Source organism: Siphateles boraxobius, unplaced genomic scaffold (genome assembly GCF_051911475.1).
Source record: "Siphateles boraxobius isolate OS27281-9 unplaced genomic scaffold, OSU_SipBor_1 86, whole genome shotgun sequence".
Classification (NCBI taxonomy): Eukaryota; Metazoa; Chordata; class Actinopteri; order Cypriniformes; family Leuciscidae; genus Siphateles; species Siphateles boraxobius.
The window spans coordinates 9,169,491-9,188,435 of record NW_027509215.1 but is presented as its reverse complement, the minus strand read 5'-3'; the positions used below and the strand labels follow the sequence as shown (position 1 = coordinate 9,188,435).

Sequence of the window (18,945 nt, the reverse complement as noted above, 5' to 3'; positions counted from 1 at the left end):
CATGAGTAGTTGCATTATCAAGCCATGGTGTGAAGACCATTTCTAAATCACTTGCATTTAGGTCAGCAGTGCCACAATCCTTTTTGCCATTCGACGTGATCATATAATCATTTAAAACAAGTCTGAGGTTTAACTGGGTCTGTGGGGTCTGTTTCAAACAATGAATGTCAAAAGTCCCAAAGGGTGAATTTCTTGAAGAAAGTCTGGGCTTTATTTCATCCCAAAAACAAGGGAACCTAATTTTTTTAATTATAAAAAATGTAATTATAATTGCTACATTATATTTTGCAAGAAGAAAATGTAGGCCTATTTTATTATGTATTTACCCCCTAAATTCTCATTACTGTAATGCTGTAAAACCTAATTATTTCTGTATTTAATTAAAATTATAAATACTGTACGCTCTCTCTCTCCCTCTCTCTCTGTAAATATATATATATATATTCTAATTACTGTAATGCTGTAAAATCTCATTATTATTGTATTTATTCATTACTCATCATTACTATATACAGAATATTATATATATGAAATAAGCATAAATTAAATTCAGTATAATAAGTACTACAATATTAATTGATTTTAAATTATATTAAATATTAATAGTATTATTAATGTTAAATAATTATTTTTCACATTAGCTTTCTGAATCATTTCTAATAATTTGTAATTTCATTTTTTCCCTTTTGTTTTTGGGTTGAAATATGACCTGCCTGGGTACTTGACAGTTGTCAGAATCATCCCTGAAATTTAAGTTTATTTTGCATAATTTTATGTCTAAAAGATGTTAGTTTTATGAAATTGAAAATATATCCATGATTTAAATCAAAGATTACTCCAAAACACACACCCAATTTTAATTTGGTCCAGATTCAGGTCAATGGCTTTGTAGTTATTGCCATATATATGCACTGTTCAGAGATTACGGCCTAAAAGAGAAAGTAAGAACAGGGAGTAAAAAGTATGACAGCGAAATCAGAAGCATTTGCAATGCTTTTAGTCTCACTAAAAATAAATGTCATTGCATTAGATGAGTAAAAATCAAAGCAATTGGCAAGTGATAAAACAATAGATCAAGTGAAAATGACGACTAAAACACCAGTTGATTAAAGGCCACTGACAATTGATCTAATGACTCCCACATTTATAAGTGTTAGTGAAGGGGAAAAAGTACCTTAAAGAATCACTTTACAGTTTGGCACACTGTCTAAGCAGTGATTTCTCAGTACGGAAACTTTGTGAGGTCATTAGCGGATTGTGTTGCTGTCATAGCAGGTGTGTGTGAGGACGCGGAAAGAGCGGCTCCCCACCGGGACTCTTCATTGTTTAAGATTATCGATTGCCCCTCTGCTCTGAACTAATGGGCGTCCCAGACAGGTGTCAGAACCGCATGCACGTCATTTAAATGTGCAAACGATGTCCAGTGAATCGATCAAACAACTTTGAGAAACAAGCTGTGTCTTATTAGATTTCTTTTTACTTCTCCTAGAAGTTGATGGTATACAGTCTCTGAGTAAAAGTAACTGAGGCATCATGATCATTTTAATACTTTGTGGACACTGTAACTATGCAAAGCGAAAAATACATATCATGATCCATTTTTATGCACTGTGTGAACTAAAATGGTTGCAAATGGTGCAAAACAAAAACTTGATGCAAAATAAATGCATTCTACAGTATGTTTGACATATTGTTTATTATATAGGTGTGCATTGAAGAAGTCGTTAATAAAATAGAGTTCTTATAAAAGCCCGGTTTATGGATTTCTGTGAACTACGATGAAGCCAAAGAAGATAGTATTTTCTTTAAAGATGTGTACACTTAGATTCTGCCACAATTGTTGCAGCTTTATCATTGTATGACATGCATATTAACTGTCATTATGTTTGTTTTGCGGGGGTTGTGATTGAATATGTCTTGAATAGATTGAATAGATTTTTTGTTTTTGTTTGGAGATACCTTTTTTTGCACTAACAATTGGAATAAAGATGAATGATCAAAATGCATGACTGGTTAACTTTTATAATTCATAAAACAGAAAGCTCACTCAAAACTTAATTGAAATATAATTAAATGTAAAACTTGAATAAATGTAGATCTTTGTGTGTTTCCATCGAGCATAATATATATATATATATATATATATATATATATATATATATATATATATATATATATATATATACACTACCGTTCAAAAGTTTGGGGTCGGTAAGATTTTTAATGTTTTTAAAAGAAGTCTCTTCTGCTCACTAAGGCTGCATTTATTTGATTAAAAATACAAAACAAACCCATTAATATTGTGAAATATTATTTCAATGTAAAACAGCTGTTTTCTATGTGAATATATAGTAAAGTGTAATTTATTCCTGTGTTCAAAGCTGAATTTTCAGCATCATTACTCCAGTCTTCAGTGTCACATGATCCTGCAGAAATCAGTATAATATGATGATTTGATGCTCAAGAAACATTTATGATTATTATCACATTTGAAAACAGTTATTTTTCAAAACTACATATTTTTGTGTAAACCATGATTAATCTTTTTCAGGATTCTTTGAAAGTTCAAGAGAAAAGCATTTAATTAAAAAAGAAATATTTTGCTTTATTATAAATATTTTTACTGTCACTTTTGATCAATTTAATGCGTCCTTTCTGAAGAAAAGTATTAATTTCTTTAAAAAAAAAATTTTTTTAATTGTATTGAGCCCAAACTTTTGAACGGTAGTGTATATTGCAATGCTCATATGATAAATCATATTATTGACATAATTTCAGTTTTTTATGGACATTTGATTGATTATTTGGTCATTTTAAAACACATTTAAAGTGTAGTTGTTGTCTGTGGTCTTAAATATCACACATATACAAGTCATTGTAGCTCAACTAGTGATTAAAAGCGTTCTTTCCCTCATTAGTGAGTGTGTTCAGTGGCCCGGACTAGGTTGCGAGAGAAGTGACCTGTCCTCGCCTGCCCTTGCAGGTTAACGGCACCAGGCCAGCCTGTTAAGAAGATGAGCCGGCCGTCCATCAGCCCTCCACAGGGGACAGAGGGGTGTGTGTGTGTGTGTGTGTGTGTGTGTGTGTGTGTGTGCGCACCTACGACCGCTCCTAATTGCCCCACGTCCCGCTGCTGGTTTCCGTGCTTCACTGGCACAATATATAATACAATAATAAACTTAATGCCATTTAGAATACATACATTTTCTAATCTCAAATGTACTGAGATCTTCTTGTAATCTAGTTCCTCTCAAGCATAGTTTGCAGGACAGAATAACAGTAAAATGCAAGTATGGGAATTATGTAGTGAGCACATGCAAATGTTAGTTACACCACAGAAGATAAATAAATAACAATCTTCCATTATTTTTTACTTGTTTATTTACAATTATCTATAGAGAAGCAAAATGGCTTGCGATATTAAAGGCAAGGCAAGGTAAGTTTATTTATATAGCACATTTCATACACTATGGCAATTCAAAGTGCTTTACAGAAAGGAATTAAAATAATCACAAAATAAAAGCAGGAAAATTAAAACAGTTATAAAAGCAATTAAAAGAGTAAAAAGATGATACAACTTCTCATCTGGCAAAACACCGGTGTATCATATTTTTCACAACTCCCAATTTTACTGTGAGATTTTCCCATGGTGGTACAGACACAGTGTAAAAGATACATTGTGTAAAGGCATAGATATAAACACTAGAATTCGCCTTGGTTACGGCAGTTCATTGGAACAAATGCGTCAATAGAGCCGCCATCTTGGAACAGGGGAGCCCCTCATCAGCGTCAATGTAGGGAAAGGTCTAAAGGAAATAAAATCACCATAAATCGTCATGAATTCGATTTTCTAGTTGTTTTGGTTCGTTCCAACGGTCAGACATGTATTTATTATAGAGTCCAGAGAAATGTAAAAAAATAGTATAGTGTAATAGTATAGTATATACATCTAGTGTATTTATATATGGTGTAAAGGTAAACAATGTATCTTTTGTCCCTCTAGCGGTTAAAAAACAAAACTGCATGCATTTTGCGGAAGAAATTTGTTTTCGCTGTGCTTAGGCTCTATGTGACTGTGTGGATGAATAATGCTTTCTGTACACCTAAAGACTTTGAAAAGATTTAGAAAAGACTTTATAAGATTATCAGCTCACATCTAAAGACTTGGGTTCACAGTTTTTAGTCTCAGACTAAAGACTTGCAATAATATCAAACATGTTTGATATGAAAGACTAGAGAAAGACTGGCATAAATCGGGTCGCTGACTGCAGATTATCACCTCACATTTAACGATCGAGACGACGGGAGCGCGCCGAGAGTCCAGTAAGATTCCTAAAGACTGCCGGTCTTCAGTCTGGGACTGTGAAAATCCTTTGTATGTATACGCCCGGCATAAGGCTCGTCCCCTTCCACTGTAACACAGTGCTACAACAACCCATAATGAAAGGACCCTTCACAATAGATAATGCTTTACAATCAGCCGATTGGCCTGCGTTAACCTTGTCTGACAGCTGCTCGAAAATCACTGGTCGATGTTTTTAGAGACACACGATTGTCCTCGTAGACAATCGCGGCACCAGTGACAAAGACACCGCATGCCAGTTTTCAAGTCAATCGGACGGACTGTTGTGTAACGATAGCCATTTTTGTGTTTTTTTTTGTTTTTTTTTACATTTTATAGCGCCACCAAGTGGCCAGTCGCTGTGTTCTTTTTCACGCAACCACAGATCGAGCTCGTACATAAGTGCACCAAGTTTGGCGAAATCATCTCTTTCTGTTCAAGAGGGAAAGTCGTTTTAGTAAAAGTGGCCACGCCCACTTCAAAAAGTTTTGGCGTCTTTTTTTAATAATTATTGACAATCTGACTCCAGAGAATCTTTCTGCACTGGTTTAGTTCAGATCGGGTGAAAAACCTAGGACTAGTACACAAGGTCTAGGAATAAAACCTAAAAATCATTAATATATAAGACACTTAAGGCGGTTTAAGAGTTATGATCCATTAAGTACTTTTGATCGCTGTAGCGCCACCATCAGGCCGATTGGGGCGAGACTTGGTGACGTTGTAGTCGGCGTGAGTACTACCATCCCTCAAAGTTTCAAGTCTCTACAACTTACGGTTTGCTCTGCCCTCACTTTTAGGGGAAAATGCTAATCCATTGAAATTCGAACAATTACAATCAACGCTACACGCTCGAACCCCTAAATATATGAATCTTCATTATCAAATAAAGTATGAGTGATGTGATGTTGTGACATGGTTTAATCGGCTGTCAAGACAACCCATGACATGACCTGTAACTAGTGTCGGCAGACAGATGTGAAGTAAAGGTCAGAGGTCACGAGGCCGTCAGTTCAGCGATTTCTACATGGATGCTGGCTGGTTTAATTGAAGGAATTGATCCATAGTTAAAAACAAGCGACAGGTGACTCAAATTAAACAATTTATTTATCTGATCTGCATCCCCAGAATGGGGAAAAATGCTAAAAAGTTTACAATTTGACTATAAAACATGTGGTGATCATCCGTGCAACACTCGCCACTATGATGTTAGATTATATCTTAATTTAGGAATGTTTAGATATTTGTACCGGAAAAAACAACACAAAAATACTGAGTAGGAAAATAACTTTTGCAGTGTTTATCCGCCACCCTACTCTCTAAATACTGGCTACTGTGAAAAACACATCTGTCAGGTATAGAGCTGAAAATAAACTCTTTAAAAGGCTTAGAAGAGCTCTTCCTCATCAGTGAACTATAACTGCAACATTGAGCGTGTGATTCACTGCGTAACTCATTCGCCTGCGCTGTATTTTCCTCGCTCGGGTGAGGGTCTGATAATAATGAATTGATTGTGTGTGTTTTTCGGTCCTCACGCTGTGCAGGGATCTGGAACCTGGGATGTAGTTAACTCTCTGATTAGAGGAACATGTTCTATGGTGCAAATAATAAGGGAAGCAAGCGGAATTAATTGGGTTTGATTTCTACAGCTTTTCTATGTCCTCTTTGAATGCCATAATGAGACGGTTTGGCAAGGCGACAGGAGGGGAGCGAGAACCGCTTGACTGTTGTTTTCCCTTTTTTGCGGCTTAAGGACATGTGGTACGTTTGGAATCGCATGTTGCAATACTATTTTTGCTGCATGCGTTGTGTGCTCATGCATTGCATAGTATGCACATTTCTCAGTCCTTCCAGAAAAATGCGGAGTTTCTTTTGTGATTGTTGCAGGCAAAAATCCTTGATTAGCCTACACGGCACGTTTTCTTAAAAAATGCGGGATATTTATGCAATTTTATGCGATGAAATTGCGGGAACTTGCAACAACTGCGGTTTGATGAAAAAGAGAGAAAAAAGTGATTTCCCAACACCCTGTTCTCACTAGGCTACTACCTTAATGTAACGAGTCATTTCTTATTACTTCATATGATAAGCAAGCATAACACATCACAGAAAGTGCTGGGAATATTTATATCCCATCTTGTTTTATTTCAGACCTTAATAAACACATGGCTCAAACTTACAAAACATTGATGAGTCAAACAAGTTCTGTAGCCTTTTGTAAAAATTCATAAACAAATTTAAAAAATGTGTGCTTCCTGTTTTACAGCTTTTCGATCATGTTCACGTCACGTTATTACATCACTTCATAACGTTCCCATGGCAACAGAGGAAAACGGCTGCTCTTGTGTGAAGTCAACGCAACATTTTCAACTTTCTGCTAAGATGTGACTTTTTTGCAACGAAAATGCGGGGATTATGAAATCATGCAAGCCCCGCATATTTTGCGCGGAAATCGGCAATTTATGAGGTGAAAGTGCGGCGTATTTGAAAAAATGCAGCCCCCGCATAAATATGCGGACTTTGGCTGATTATGCATTGAATTATGAGATCGCATAATCGCGTTTTTCTGGAGGGACTGATTTCTGTATGCAGGAATGCCTGGATGACCTACTGCATTTTAATAAAGTAGACAGAGTGAAATACTGCAGTCAACTTGACCCTCCATGTCCAATGTGACGAATGAACCGGAAGCAAAATCAAATGCTATTTTTGGTTACACTTTATTTCGATAGTCCACTTTTGATATTAAAGCAACACCAAGTGACTTTTCCTCTGCGGTTGCCCTACAGGTTGGAAGCGGAATTGACCATTACAGCTGTCGTAAATAATTTAGCCTACGCAGCCTACTGTCGCACGCACATGCTCTCTGTTCATCCAGCACCGGCTTTGGGATCAACAATGGCCACAGACAAGGTAGAGTATGATGCATGATTTTATGAAAGTATGATGTATTGCGACATCACAAACGAGCAATTGTAGCAATTGTAACGCTTGCCGTAAAGCAAGTAAAATTAGTAGTTTTCTTATGTCTCATTAGAACTACAGAAACACGACCCAATCTAGGAATCTTACATAGCATGGATATATCAGATAAAGGACCGCAAAGCTGTGGCATAAGTGCATTTCACCATGTCACGACTTGATGAACCACTGAAACGATTTTGGAAACATTATTTTAAGGTAAAGAAATCTTACTTAGTGCTGCTTTAACTATAAGTAACTTTGCAACTACATGACAACTAACTTTCATAGAGTATTAGTAGACTGTGAGGGTTAGTTAAAGTTAGTCCCCTTGTAGTGAATAATTTTATCCCTTAAAAACTTATCTTTGATCACCAAAATGTTTATGCATATTTAAGCTTTTTTTCCTGAAATGTTTTTTCTTCATGCCTTAAAAATATCTTGATTGTAACTCGACACCCTTGCCTCATTTAGTATGCGTGGTTCTTTGAATATGCAAATGAGTCCCACCTCCACTCACTCACTCAGCTCAGAGATCCACTCGTTGACGATCACACGTTGATCTTATTGATTACAAGGTAGTTTGTGACGTCAGAAACACCAGCGATTTCAAACCGTGTTTTTGAGACTGTCTTTGGTTCACTGCAGTTTTAAGGAGAAAATACTCATCAATGCTGTCGACTTATGAATTTACACATGATTTGTCTTAAAGAATATTAAAAACACCACATAGACATATAAACAACATTAAAATCTTGATTTTCTCCACATGGAGACTTTAAAATGTAGTTGCAAATTTACAAAGTCTAAATGGACTATCTAAAATAGTGCTCCTAAAATAATTATTAGATCACACTGGAAATTGCATTCAAAAAGCAAAACAACTGTATTTATTCCTAAAATATAAACTAGACTCACTGAATTACACATGCAACATAGTCTCATGAAAACAATAAGTAGGTAGTACACCAATATTACATATACTGCTCACACATCATCAATGTATTTTGGATTAAGCAAGATCAGACAGCGCTGTATAAATACCTGTTGTCATCTGTAGTACCGGTAGTCATTCTTTAGTTTTTCTTGTCATTATTCAGGAAGTTGACCATAGAGTCACAGCTCCATCTACTGCTGCTCAATTAAACTTCACCATCAAATTCTAAACTGCAGATCCATGAATTTCCATTGTCAATATAAACTAACTCTAACTGCATTTACAATTTTACTTCTGGAAAGTGACATATTTCAGATTGAAACAGGCTATACAATGATATAATATTTTATCCATTGGTAGTTTTTTCTGTATTGTTAATCAAATAAATGCAGGCTTGATATAAAAATATTTTAAAAAACTGTACTGTATATATATATATATATATATATATATATATATATATATACATACATACGTGTATGTATATATATACACACACACACATGTATGTATGCATGTATCTATGTATGTATGTATGTATATATATATATATACTGTATATATATATATATATATATGTGTGTGTGTGTGTGTGTGTATGTATATGTGTATATATATAGCCTATAAATATACGTGTGTGTGTGTGTGTGTGTGTGTGTGTGTGTGTGCATAAAAGAGAAAGAGAGAGCAATGTACTGTATATTGTATATTTTATATTGTATATTCGTATACATGCTGTATTATTTGTATATTGTAAATTTCGTATTTCTGTAGTATGAACTCTGCTACAGAAATATTGCAGTTTCAACTACCAATCCATTCCCAAAGGAAAAATAACATTTTCTTTCTTTAAATAAAGTCTATACTTATAACAAGTATTGGCAGGTTCCTCCATCTGTCCTGTTCCTGGAGGCCCTCCACAGCAATACAATGTGTATTTAGACAATTTTGCAGTGTGTATGCTTAATAGACTAATAATGCCCACAACCTCTTGTCCTATGCAAGATCATTTTGTGACCGTTTGCATAGTTTTTTTCAGAGAAATGTGAGACTGATGCTGCCACAAGCAAGTTTATTCAAAAAGTAATAATTCATTTTAAAGGTCTAGTTCAAAAATGAAAACTGAAAATAATTTACTTTACCCATGGGATTTACATCCCATATGGCTTCCTGTTTCTGTGCAACACAAATTGAGTGAATATGGCCTGGGGCTTAAATGTGCCATAAGCTACTGTTATCAATTTTTATTATTACATGAACGTGTGTAAATGCACTAATCAACCTTAATATGCAACGCCACTTACACTTCCTCGTATTCCTAATAAAATCTATTCGTGAAGAGTTTATTTCCTCTGATGTAGGCTATTGTATACAGTCCTGCAACAACTATTGCTGAAGGAATGACTGGATAATTCAGTTTAAACTCCCAATATCCTGAAATGAATATTCAGATCAGGTCAACATTCATTGTAGACATACGATCTACATTTGTAGCTTTGTGATCCACATGATCCTGATCCTATCTGAATCGAGGCCTTGAAACTTTGACAAACTCAAACACAGATGGCAAATTAACCCTAACATGATATGTGCTTATGTTATTAAGAGATGATCCATGACCTAATTTATATAAACAATGAAATATTTTAACATATTTTAGTATCTCAGATTCAACACTTTGTTTGAAGTAATTGTTAGGCTTTGTCATTGTAGATACAGCATACGTTTCTGAAGGGCTTAAAACACAATACGCAGTGTATTGTCTTTTACAGTTTCATCATATCAAAGTCTACAGATAAAGCAGAGAAGAGCAGGTTGTATTTACAGGAAAACATATCGCAGTGTTTTCCGCGAACTCGTCTTGGGTTGGCCGGTTGAGTGAGATTTTTTCCACACAGAAGTGTTGACATAGAAACTGATCCTGAGTCAGTACTGTCCAATCACACGACGAGACCGCACGTCAGTGTGTAACACTAACAGCTGATCGGAGAACAACACAAGAGGCGGATACAATATCCGGTGTGAAGGCGAGACATGCACTTCGTGGTCTCTTGTGATTGGTCGAGAGCGTCCGCTGTGGACCAATGAGCGACAGACATCTGTGCAGCCACGCGCTTCTCCCGAGCCACGGATAAACCCCTAGAGCAGAGCGCGAGCACGGAAGGGAGAGAGGGAGTGTGCGGGCTTAATTCCACAAATTATCAAAAATGCAAATTATTACTTTATTCCAATTTGTTTCTGCTGCATTATTGGCATTGGCTGCCAACGCAGAGGTGTACTTTAAAGAGCAGTTTCTGGATGGCGGTAAGTGGATCATTAACGTATCATGGTTGATTTGTAGGTCACAACATTAATGAGTGACATTAAAATGTGTTGTTGAATGAAACATTAATAGAATAGGATGTTAAATTATACTTTTGTTATGCTAAAAAAGTGAATCGTCTTACTTATTAGCAGTATTGGTTTATGCATAGTTTGCGAGAGCAAAAATGAAACCTTTGACATCTTTCTTTCTTTCTTTCTTACAATGTATGTTGCATTACTGAAGAAGTGCATTATAGTAATTGGGTTGTTCATTTACTTTTAAGAAAATGCCATTTTAGGTTAAATATCCAGTTTATATATTAAATGTATCTGTAGTTATCCTATACTTAGGTTGGTTGTATTTTTTTTTTTGGTTGTACTCCTAAAAGTTGACACAATTAATAGTTATTAATAATATACACATTTTTAAATTTTTTACGAAAAACTGACCAAAGGTTCTGATGACACATCTTGCACATAGGGGCGTGTCCAAATGTTTGCCCAATAAAAAGCTCTCTTTCGAAAGAGAAGGCCACACCCATAGGGACCCTGCAGCTGGACAGGAATAGAAAATATCAAATTATGTACATTGCATTTACATAATCGTCATCATCCAATGCCTTGTCTAATTGTGTTGTTTATTTCACAAGATAACTTTGTATCTAAAAGTTCCTTTTAAACTTATTTTATGCCAATGTAATAGGCACATAGTTTTGCTAATGCAAAATAAAAGCAAAACTTGCATTTGTACATGCAAACTGTTTGTGACTATCTAAGGAATTTGCAAGAACAGGAAGTTTCTTGCCAACTTTGTTATTCCACAAACTTCCTTAAATATGATTTATTTAATGTGTGTGGAATGTGCATACGCATAAATTCCTCTCATTTCCTTTTCAAGTTCATAGATAAAGAGCTAGATAAATGCCTTGCCTTGCCTTTTTAGAATGGAAATCAAACTCATTCTTGGTCACAGTTGCATTCCCTGGTATGTGTGTTTTTGTGTTTCTAACTTTATTCTCTGAATTCTCAGATGCCTGGAAGAGTCGATGGGTGAACTCCGAGCACAAGTCTGACTACGGGCAGTTTAAACTGACCGCTGGAAACTTCTACGGAGATGCTGAGAAAGACCAGGGTAAGTGCTTACATATGATTCGCTCATCCCTAAAAATGAGTTCTTTGGTTCAGCAAAGAAACCAATGATGATTTGCATCTCTGCGTCCACCAACAGGGCTGCAGACCAGTCAGGATGCCCGTTTCTACGCCACCTCAGCCCGCTTCGATCCCTTCAGCAATGAGGACAAACCTCTGGTGATCCAGTTTACCGTCAAACACGAGCAGAAGATCGACTGCGGCGGTGGATACGTCAAAGTCTTCCCATCCGATCTCAACCAGGCTGACATGCACGGAGACTCCCAGTATTACGTCATGTTCGGTACGTCGACCAAGATTCTCTATTGAACGCCTATGTAAATGGATTCACGTGTCTGTGAAAATATATAGTCTTTGGTTTGGTAATTTATTCATGTTTTCTTGTCAACAGGGCCTGATATCTGCGGGTACAGCACCAAGAAGGTTCACGTCATCTTCAACTACAAAGGCAAGAACCACCTCATCAAGAAAGAGATCAAATGCAAGGTGAGTTAGTGATATTAAATCCAGAATAGTCATGGGTTTAAAAGGCAATTACTAATTAGTATAAATATCTGTTTAATGCATTGACACTAGGGGCGGCGATTTTATATCATGATCGATCTCGAAGACGTCCACAATCAACTTTTCAAGCGAATTGTAGAGATTGTGATCTTTTATGTCCTCGTAATAATGTTAAAATTGCAGTAATGACTGCCTCCTGAATGGCATTTGAAAAACAATTTACCAGCAGTAGGGCTGTGGGATTAATCAAATTATAGTTTCGATTTTGGCTTCCAATGATTATGAAAACGTGATAATCAAGATAAAAAAAATATAATTCCTATCCTTTAATGCGGTGTGCTTTCGCCCCTCCTTAAAAGCCCTAAACTTAACGTCCAAATCAGTAAAATCATGTAACGAGACTGTCGTAAAATGCAGTATATGCTATATTGTAAAAAGAGTTATTAAAAGTGCATTAAACTGATTCCCATGCGCTTTCTGTGTGCGAAGCGAGACGGAGATGTCTAAACGCTCAAGAAATGTATACACAGAAATATGTCAATGTCTGTCTTGGCAAGTATTTACATAAAATCAGTCAGGTATGTATTAAATGAAAAACAGTTGGGAAAGAAATCGGATGCATGTCATTATATTAGATCCATGCATTCGGTCTTAAAGCCTAATGCTGCTGTCTGTGTCATTAATGTGAAACTAAAGACAAAATCACTCACTGCTCTTGACTGAATAACTGTAGTAGTTTTAATAAGAAGAATCAATGTATATTTAATTCATAAAGTGAAGACTATGCAGTGTTTTAAAGTTTAACTCAGAGTTTAATGACTATTTTGACAACTGATTGTTTAATGCAATACTGTGTTTGAAATTGTGCAAATAGATAAAGTCCATAGACTTGTTCCAGTCTGGATATTCGTGATAGTACATCTCAAAATTGGGAAGATCATGATTCAGTTCGTGGATCGTGACTGTTTGATATAAGATCGTAATATGAAATTTTGGCAAGATCGCCCACGCTTATCTGACATTATCAGATGAGAACTAAATTGAGCTCAATAATGACACTATTATCTTCTGTAGAGCTACTTGTATTTGACATTGGGCTTGTTTCTCATTTGATTAATTTTATAACATTAACACTGTTGTTTCCTGTTTATTAATGTGAAGCTGCTTTGAAAATGTCTGTGTTGTAGAAAGTGCTATTAAAAAAAACGGAAATTCACACCATCTGTGATAATATTTAAAGAATAGTGAAAAATGCATGCTGGGATGTTTGAGAGTATCTGTAAAACTTTTGAAATCTAACTAGCTGACTAAATGAACTCTATCTTTCTCTCCAGGATGATGAATTGACTCACTTGTACACATTGATCCTGAATCCGGATCAGACGTACGTGGTGAAGATCGACAATGAGAAGGTGGAGTCCGGCTCTCTGGAGGAGGACTGGGACTTTCTGCCCCCAAAGACAATCAAGGACCCTGAAGCCAAGAAACCTGAGGACTGGGACGACCGTCCTAAGATCGACGACGAGACCGACACCAAACCTGAGGTTTGATCCTGATTCATATCACCAATGATACATAGCCTGCTCAGTTTCATGAACTCTGCTGTCTGATGTTGTCAGGACTGGGATAAGCCTGAGAATATTCCTGATCCTGATGCCAAGAAGCCAGAGGACTGGGATGAGGATATGGATGGAGAGTGGGAACCTGCCGTAATCCCAAACCCTGAATACAAGGTTCAGATTTCCTTCTAGAAATTTCTGTTCTGTAAACTGTTGCTACTTCCTCAGTGTTTTAGGCCTCTGGTCTTAATTTATCATTTTGTTATTGTGCAGGGTGAGTGGAAACCCAAACAGATCGACAACCCGAACTACAAGGGCGTCTGGGTGCATCCTGAAATCGACAACCCTGAATACACTCCTGATTCCCAGATCTACAAATTCGACAGCGTTGGAGTCCTTGGGCTGGATCTCTGGCAGGTTAGAGAATGCCTGGGCGTTTCCATTAAATTCCCATTATTTTCTTAATTATGAAAGCTTTTGCTGTATCCTATTAACATTACAAGTGCACCTCTTTATAACATTTGTGAAAAATGCAATTCATGACTCTTTTAAAACACTGTTTAAGGAATACATGCATTCACTTCATACGTATTTTACTGAATATTCACTATATATTCACAGTGATTTTAAAAGGCAAATTGTGAATATTGTGTTTTTTTATTTTATTTTTATTACATATTTACTGCTTTTTAACTGTGGCAACATTAAACATTTTGTTTTGGTCTGTTTTGCTACTATCACTAAATTATGGTTCCTCTCACACCTTTAAGCCATTTCAGAGGAATATAATAACTTATAGTAGGGCTAAAATAGTTAAAACATTAACATTTTTGTAAAATAAATGATAGAAAAAAATCATTAACTGAAACAAAATACAAGCCAAGGGAAACATTTCTATTTAGTTTAACTTGATGTACTAAAATGACTCAAATTGAAATATAAATAAATAAAAACTATTAGACGTGTAAAACATTATAATAAAATGACAAAAACGCCGCAAAATTTACAAAACCTTTAAAAACGTAAGACAATAGCAAGTGTTAAAGCAAGAAATAGTTCACCTAAAATTATCACAGAATTTACTCGCCATCATATATGTACATGACTTTCTTCTTTCAGCCAAACACAATCTGGGTTATATTTAAAAAATATCCATGGCACAGCCATACACACGTACACGAGAAAGAGACAGGTTATTTTTTAATATAACTCTGATTGTTTTTGGCTGTATATATATATATACACATATACAGATTGTATATGATTGTTATATCATATACAATGATATAACTCTGATTGTTTTTGGCTGTATATATATATATACACATATACAGATTGTATATGATTGTTATATCATATACAATGATATAACTCTGATTGTTTTTGGCTGTATATATATATATATATATATATATATATATATATATATATATATATATATATAAAAACACAACGTGTGTGCTCCTTCTCTTTCTGTTCAACTATGGTGTGAAACCGTCGTTTTGATGCAGAAGTATAAATCACACTTTACAATCACTTTAGTAAAACACAACAAGGGGAACGTGTTGCTCTCAGGAGGAGGAGCACATCGGCACACCTGTGAATCTGCATCTTTCACTTCAGAGGCTTTTTCCACAACATGGAGGAGAAACTGAGAGTATTAGTATTTACTAGTATTAGTCAACTAAAACTAGACTAAAAATAAAACAATTTAGATGACTAAAATATAATGGGTTTAGTTCAATTGTAATGCATTCATTTAGAATTTCTCTAAAATGTCCAAACCCATATACTCCCGGAGAAAACATCTATTAACCTGTTAATATGAACGATTTTAAAGTTTGAACATGCAATACATATACAGATTTAACTACTGTGACTTAAAAAAAAACTTAATTAAATATAACCACTTTTCCTAAAGTAGAATAGTCTTCTTTCAATGAATGATATATGCTTTCTTTATAACTACTTGCATACATCATTCTTTATTATTTCAAGCAGCAGACATATTTATTTGTATGAATGAAATATAATGAATCCTTATTAAAGCTATTAACGAGCAGTGAATGCTTTTCTCTTTTTCTTTTGTTGCTTGATAAATATTAAGGACACAGACTGCATTAGGTTTATTACTCACTGTCACTTTAAGACATCGGATCATGTCAAATGACATGCGGATCAAATTGCACTGATGCACATCCGATACACTCAAAACTGTTTAAGACTTAACCGACACAGTTTACTGCTGCGTGCCAATTCGCATACTGTCCGTCCTAAATAGTATTTGAAAATAGAATACTCTCCAAAACGGACATTTCGACATAATGTTGTGTATTTGTCCATTCAGACACGAAAGAGAGGTAAATGCAGTCCTCGCGCGTTGTGTGTGTGTGTGTGTGTGTGGCTGCACGCTTCGAGTCGAGTGTGTGCGCACAGAAAACTATGCGTCGTCACTCTCATTCAGATCTATATGACTGCGCTACTCATTCCCCCAAACGTTTACATATTTTAATATTTCATGAGACATGGAGCGCATGTGAACCCGTGTGCCGCTGGTAGATCAGCAGCACGTCCCTAATACTACTGGACAAATATGCGCATCTACAAACGCAGGACATCAGTTCTGACTGGATCGCTTCCCAAATCGTCACTATCTAACATTTTTGTCTAGTTTTTATTCGTTGACGAAAATGTCAATAGATTTTCGTCATAGTTTTTGTCATTCAAAACTAGTTTTTATTTAGTTATCTTCTCGTTTTCGATTATGGTAGGTTGTAGTTACTCGCACATTGTGCTGGTAAATCATTTTTCCGGTTCGCACGGATCGATTTTTAGGGGCATATGCGAGCAAAATGGTCGCACTGTAGAGCCCTGTTTAATGCAGTGTTGAACCACTAAGAGTCACTGTTCACCCTCTCTCAAATTCAGTTCAATTCAAGTTTATTTGTATAGCACTTTTCACAAAACACACATGTAATCAGTGAAACGGACACAATGAATGTGTTAGGCAGCAATTACAACTGATTTAAAAGATATTACAATATTATTACAGTTGGCTCATTGAGGAATAAGAACTGTATGTATACAATGCACTTGTTAATCATGTTTTGTTTCTGTTTTTGTCACTCCAGGTGAAGTCTGGCACTATTTTTGACAACTTCCTCATCGGCGATGATGTGAAGGAAGCGGAGGATTTCGGAAATGAAACATGGGGTGCTACAAAGGTACAAGATGTGTATACACAACCATGCATTGACCACTGTATAAAGGCCCAGAAGATTTAGAAAACTGTCTATTTATCACTGTCTAAATAGGCGGCTACCTTTATCCTCATACATCTATCCTTTAGCATGTTGCTAAACTAGTGAATATCTTAATAAGCAATAAAAATACATTTTGACAAATTGTCTGTCGTGCCACAGGGTCCCGAGAAGAAAATGAAGGAGGAACAGGATGAGAAGAAACGCAAAGAGGAGGAGGAGAAGAACAAGGAGCAGAGCACAGAAGCAGATGAGGGTGAGGAGGATGAAGGAGAGGAGGAAGAGGAGGAGGACGAGACAGAAGAGCCTCCAGAAGAGGAAGGAGAAGAGGATGCGCTTCCAAAAGATGAACTGTAAAGCAGGAAGCATTTATCCTCCACATTCCGCGGTTGCCAGGGAAACGACTGCAGTGCATTCATTCTAAACATGACACTCTTAGAGACGGAACTTATGATGTCACACGGGGTCAAAAGGGCGTCTGGAAGTTCTCAGCCCATACAAATAATTTGCAACCATTGACCATTAATGAGCCAATTAAACTTTTTTTTTTTTTTTTTTTTACGAATTGTCTTTTCTTCTATGGTACCAGGAGTCTGATATGTGTAACATCTTCGAGTACTGATCTACGATCAGTTTATTGTGCCTTTAATGTTTGCAGAATTGATACCCAATATTAGTTAATGGTGTTGGTCGCAGTTCAATTCAGTTGGTTTGAAGGAAATGAAGTTTACATGAATAACAGTTATAGTAAACGATGTTACACAGTTGTTTCTCCACATTGCAAAAATGTGATGAGTGCAAACTGCAATGAGACGGAATGGAAGAGGATGTTGATTTTTGCCCTATTGTTGTCAATAAGAGATTAATCGGATCACAGGCTGGGTTCCAAACAATGGACCTCGTTTCTGAAACATGAGCAAAACAAAATCATTTTTGTGTAAATAGTTGCAGAATGAGTTTCTGAACAATACGAACGATTTACACAAAAAAAATCCTTTTGCTTGTATTTCATGAATAAGTAGGACCAATGAATGTTTGTACTGTAGTGCAAATGAAATTCACAATGGCATAATGTTCCTTTGGCACTGATGATTTTTTTTTCTTTTGTGTTCTGTTATTATGTGCTGTGGTTGTTGTTAATCTCCTAAACAAGATATTCAGTTAAATTCCTTTTTTTTCCCCCAGCTCTATTTATTACAACAGAAATGTCTTGCAGTTTGAGCTCGTTTTATCTTACAGATTTTCAGCGGCAGTAACATTTGTGATGTCCAGTCTGTAGCTGATGTAAATCTCTTTTTTTTTTTAATAAAAGCTTTTGTTACTTAGAAATAAATGAGCTTCAATAAGGGATGTGGTAATATTTGCAGCGATTTTCAAAACCACGTTAAAATAAACTAGTTGTCTACACACTGTGATGTTCAAATTGGATTAGTACTGAAAATCCTGTTTAGTGACTTTAAACCACCTTTTTACATGTTGAGAGTTGTAATTAATGCCAAAGTTTTAATAAATAACTTTATTGTATATGCAGTTGTAATATTTTGAGAGTTTGAGCACATCATGGTTTCATACTCCAGAACTTTTGATATAGTTCATGAATGGTTATTCACACTGAAAGAAGAGATGAAGAGGATATCTTAACATTTCTCCATGCTTACACTAACACACATATGACTTTTTGTGATTTCATCAGTTCTAGAATGTTTATCTGAGGTTTTATTCTAAATTTTTGTGGTTCATAATGTGAATTGCACTTAAAAATCTCAAACTACATCCCTGTTTAGCTTTATGAGATAGTTTTCCTGTTTCAAACCAATTCAAACTCCTGTAAAAAGATGTGAAGCAGCGCATGAAGTTGATATCTGCTTAGAGACTGTACGATTTGTGTAGATCTCACTAAAGCAAAGGAAATCTGTCGGTTTCACAGATGTC

The 18,945-nt window shown here is 35.8% G+C and overlaps 1 protein-coding gene and 1 long non-coding RNA gene across 2 annotated transcripts in view; both read left to right on the top strand.

Annotated features, from left to right (window-relative positions):
• LOC143731373 (uncharacterized) overlaps window positions 1–18,945 on the top strand; it is a 315,959-nt gene that overhangs the window by 76,385 nt on the left and 220,629 nt on the right. The window lies entirely within an intron of this gene.
• On the top strand, window positions 10,316–18,537 carry calr3b (calreticulin 3b). The gene is made up of 9 exons (XM_077222001.1): window positions 10,316–10,541; window positions 11,572–11,673; window positions 11,770–11,973; window positions 12,082–12,176; window positions 13,529–13,738; window positions 13,814–13,927; window positions 14,027–14,170; window positions 16,885–16,977; window positions 17,176–18,537. Exons 1-9 carry the CDS (start codon window positions 10,445–10,447, stop codon window positions 17,368–17,370), a joined length of 1,254 nt encoding a protein of 417 aa, XP_077078116.1. The 5' UTR covers window positions 10,316–10,444; the 3' UTR covers window positions 17,371–18,537.

Coding starts and splice junctions, on each gene's coding strand:
- calr3b (XM_077222001.1), top strand. CDS start 10,445: ATGCAAATTATTACTTTATTCCAATTTGTTTCTGCTGCATTATTGGCA. Junction 11,974..12,081: donor CCAGTATTACGTCATGTTCG/GTACGTCGACCA, acceptor TCTTGTCAACAG/GGCCTGATATCTGCGGGTAC. Junction 14,171..16,884: donor TTGGGCTGGATCTCTGGCAG/GTTAGAGAATGC, acceptor TTGTCACTCCAG/GTGAAGTCTGGCACTATTTT.